The sequence below is a fragment of the Acanthisitta chloris genome, unplaced genomic scaffold, assembly GCF_000695815.1.
Source record: "Acanthisitta chloris isolate BGI_N310 unplaced genomic scaffold, ASM69581v1 scaffold8725, whole genome shotgun sequence".
Classification (NCBI taxonomy): Eukaryota; Metazoa; Chordata; class Aves; order Passeriformes; family Acanthisittidae; genus Acanthisitta; species Acanthisitta chloris.
In genome coordinates, this window is record NW_008673127.1 from 52,358 (window position 1) to 55,190 (window position 2,833).

General features: G+C 51.2%; 1 protein-coding gene across 1 annotated transcript in view; it reads left to right on the top strand.

Annotated features, from left to right (window-relative positions):
• The window catches only part of UBE2O (ubiquitin-conjugating enzyme E2O), a gene marked incomplete at both ends in the record, with an annotated part of 25,995 nt that overhangs the window by 19,987 nt on the left and 3,175 nt on the right, over positions 1–2,833 (top strand). Inside the window, 3 exon segments of the mRNA XM_009074796.1 lie at positions 574–1,231; positions 2,104–2,240; positions 2,735–2,830. Coding sequence (XP_009073044.1) covers positions 574–1,231; positions 2,104–2,240; positions 2,735–2,830 — 891 coding nt within the window.

The window sequence follows — 2,833 nt, forward strand, 5'->3', positions numbered from 1 at the left end:
GCTACTTGGGTGAGGCTTCATTGTTCCCAGCTGAATTTTAAGCAGTAGCCACACAACAGCTAAAGCAGTGCAGCAAGGCTCTGAAGGCAAGTAGTGTGTGCCACAGAAGAAAAAGGCTGGTATGGGAATGTGTTCCTGGTTCCAGCATTGTCTCTGTGGAAGGACAGACAGTGGAGGCAGCCAAACCAGGGTTCTATGCCAGCACACTGCTGGTGCAGAGGCAGGACCAGAAATACTAACTCCTCACATGATCCCAGATATCTTCTGAACCAGCTGTGTGTTCAGAAACTCTGGGGCATCCAGGTAGCTGTTTGGCACCTGTGTGCTCTCCATGGCTGGGTCCCAGACACTGGGTGGGCTGCAGCTCTAGTTTTCCCTCAGTGCCATACTTTTAAAAGTGGAGGATGAGGCTATGCTGATTCGTGATCTGTGCCAGTCTCCCCTGTAGAAGTGGAAGGGGTTGAAACAACCCAACCAATCCCTGATGGGAAGCTCCTTTTTCATGATTTGCATTTAAACCCAGTCAAAACTCTGTGCTTGAGCTAAGTCTTGTCTAACTCTGCTCTCCTTTAGCACTTGTACAATATTGAATCAGAAATTGAGGAGTCAGACTACGATTCTGTTGACGGCAGTACCAGTGGTGCATCCTCGGAGTGGGAGGATGAAAGTGACAGCTGGGAGACAGACAATGGCCTCATGGAAGATGACCACCCAAAAATTGAGGACTTTGAGCCTGAGGAGCCAGCAGCAGAGGAGGTGAAAAAAGTAGAGGAACAAGTCCAGGGAGCTGTGGCTATGGCAGTCGCAGATCTCGCTACAGAGAAAGCTGGCAAGGACGGAGCCCCGAAGAGCTTCCGGGAACTAAAGGAGGCCATCAAGATCTTGGAAAGCCTGAAAAATATGACAGTGGAGCAGCTGCTGACTGGCTCTCCTACCTCCCCAACTGTGGAGCTGGAAAAACCCACACGGGAGAAGAAGTTCTTGGACGATATTAAAAAGCTGCAGGAAAATCTAAAGAAGACCTTGGATAATGTGGCTATTGCTGAAGAGGAAAAGATGGAAGCCATGGTGGAGACGGAGAAAAAGGAAGAAAAAGCAGAGGCACAGACACCAGTAAGGTCAGAGTGGCCCAGTGAGACACCAGTGCTCTGCCAGCAGAGTGGAGGCAAGCCTGGAGTCACCTTCACCAGTGCCAAGGGAGAAGTATTCTCTGTGTTGGAATATGCTCCAGGTGGGTGTGGGATATTTTGCCCTTCATTGCTGTCCTCCAAAACCTTTGCTTCTGAGCCTTTTGGATTGTGTATCCTCTCTTCTTCCTAGCCCTTTTCGCAGCTCATTAACTGGGGAAGAGAAATTAAGACAACTTCCATAGCACAGTCTGTTCTGGGACCTAAACTTGGCTTTTTGATGGCATCTTTAGGCACTGCTGCACCTTCAGAAGTGTGCTTCCCTCTTTCCCATGTTGGCAACTAACACTGGAGGGCTGCAGAGATCAGTCACTTTCCTTGCAGACATTTCCTTGAAAGCTGCAGGGTTTGTTCAGGCTTCTTTTTCTGGGCTGAATTGATTGAGAAGCAGAGCAGGAACAGCTGGTGTTCTTGTGCTGGGTGCCCTTGGTGGGTGAGTGTCCTTATTCACTGACGCCAATGCTAATGGCCAAAAATAAAAAAGAAGCATCTGGTTGTGTGGAACGTTTGTGACAGCACAGCCCAAGGTGCTCACGAGCCAGACCTGAGAGGGAAAGCAGCCCAAACTGTCCTGAACCTGCTGGTGTGTGTAAAACAAAATGGTGAGCTCTGCCTAGGGTCAGCAGAGAAAGGGTCATCACCTTGTGGATTGTCCTGGCTGTGGGACACAGCTCCTCACTGGGCCACAGGGACAGTGTTGTGTGGGACTGTGAGAACAGGAGGTGCAGGTTGTGGCTGCTGTGCTGTGTGGGAACCATCAAATAATCTCTAGGCTGACTCCTGGCTCAGCCCCAAAGCAAGTTAACTCGTCTCTTCCACATGATGCATATTACACAGGGGCAGATTTGCCTTCACAAGGAACCTGTGGCAGTTTCCAAAGGCAGGCTGTAATCCTGTTCTCTTCCTTGTCCCGCAGATTCTCATGCCTTCAAGAAAATGGAGTTCCAGCCCCCAGAAGCAAAGAAGTTCTTTAGCACTGTACGGAAAGAGATGGCTCTCCTGGCCACCTCCCTGCCCGATGGCATCATGGTTAAAACCTTCGAGGATCGAATGGCAAGTGCCTGCTCTCAAATGCCTCTGTGTTCCTCCTGGGCTCAACATCCGGATCCCTTTTCTTTGGAATTCCCTGCTTAGCCTTAATCCTTTGCATTAGAGCTGCAGGAATGTGTGCAGCCTGTGAAACAGGGCTGTGATTACCCTAAACGGCTGCTTTTGCATTCCCTGGATCAGGGTGGGAAACAAGGAGCTCCTGGATGCAGGAAGCCTGTTCTGGGTGCTGAGCAGGAAGGGCAGGCAGCCAGCAAGGGGCTGTGTCAGCAGGGAGCAGCTTGGGGATTTGTGGCCATCCTCAAAGCTTCAGACCTGAAGGCTCAGTCTGCTCTCAGGGTGCAGCTGCTGGGGGGGGGGAAGGTGCCCGAGGGGTGTTGCTTGAGCTGAGTCTTGCAAGGGCTGAGTTAGTCATGTCCCTGCTCTCCCTCTGTGTAAACACAGCCCTGCCAAGGTAAGAGGATGTTTCACAGTGCCTGACCTGCTGCCTCTCCCCACAGGATCTCTTCTCAGCACTTATCAAAGGCCCCACACGCACGCCCTATGAAGATGGGCTCTTCCTCTTCGACATCCAGCTCCCCAACATCTATCCCGCTGTC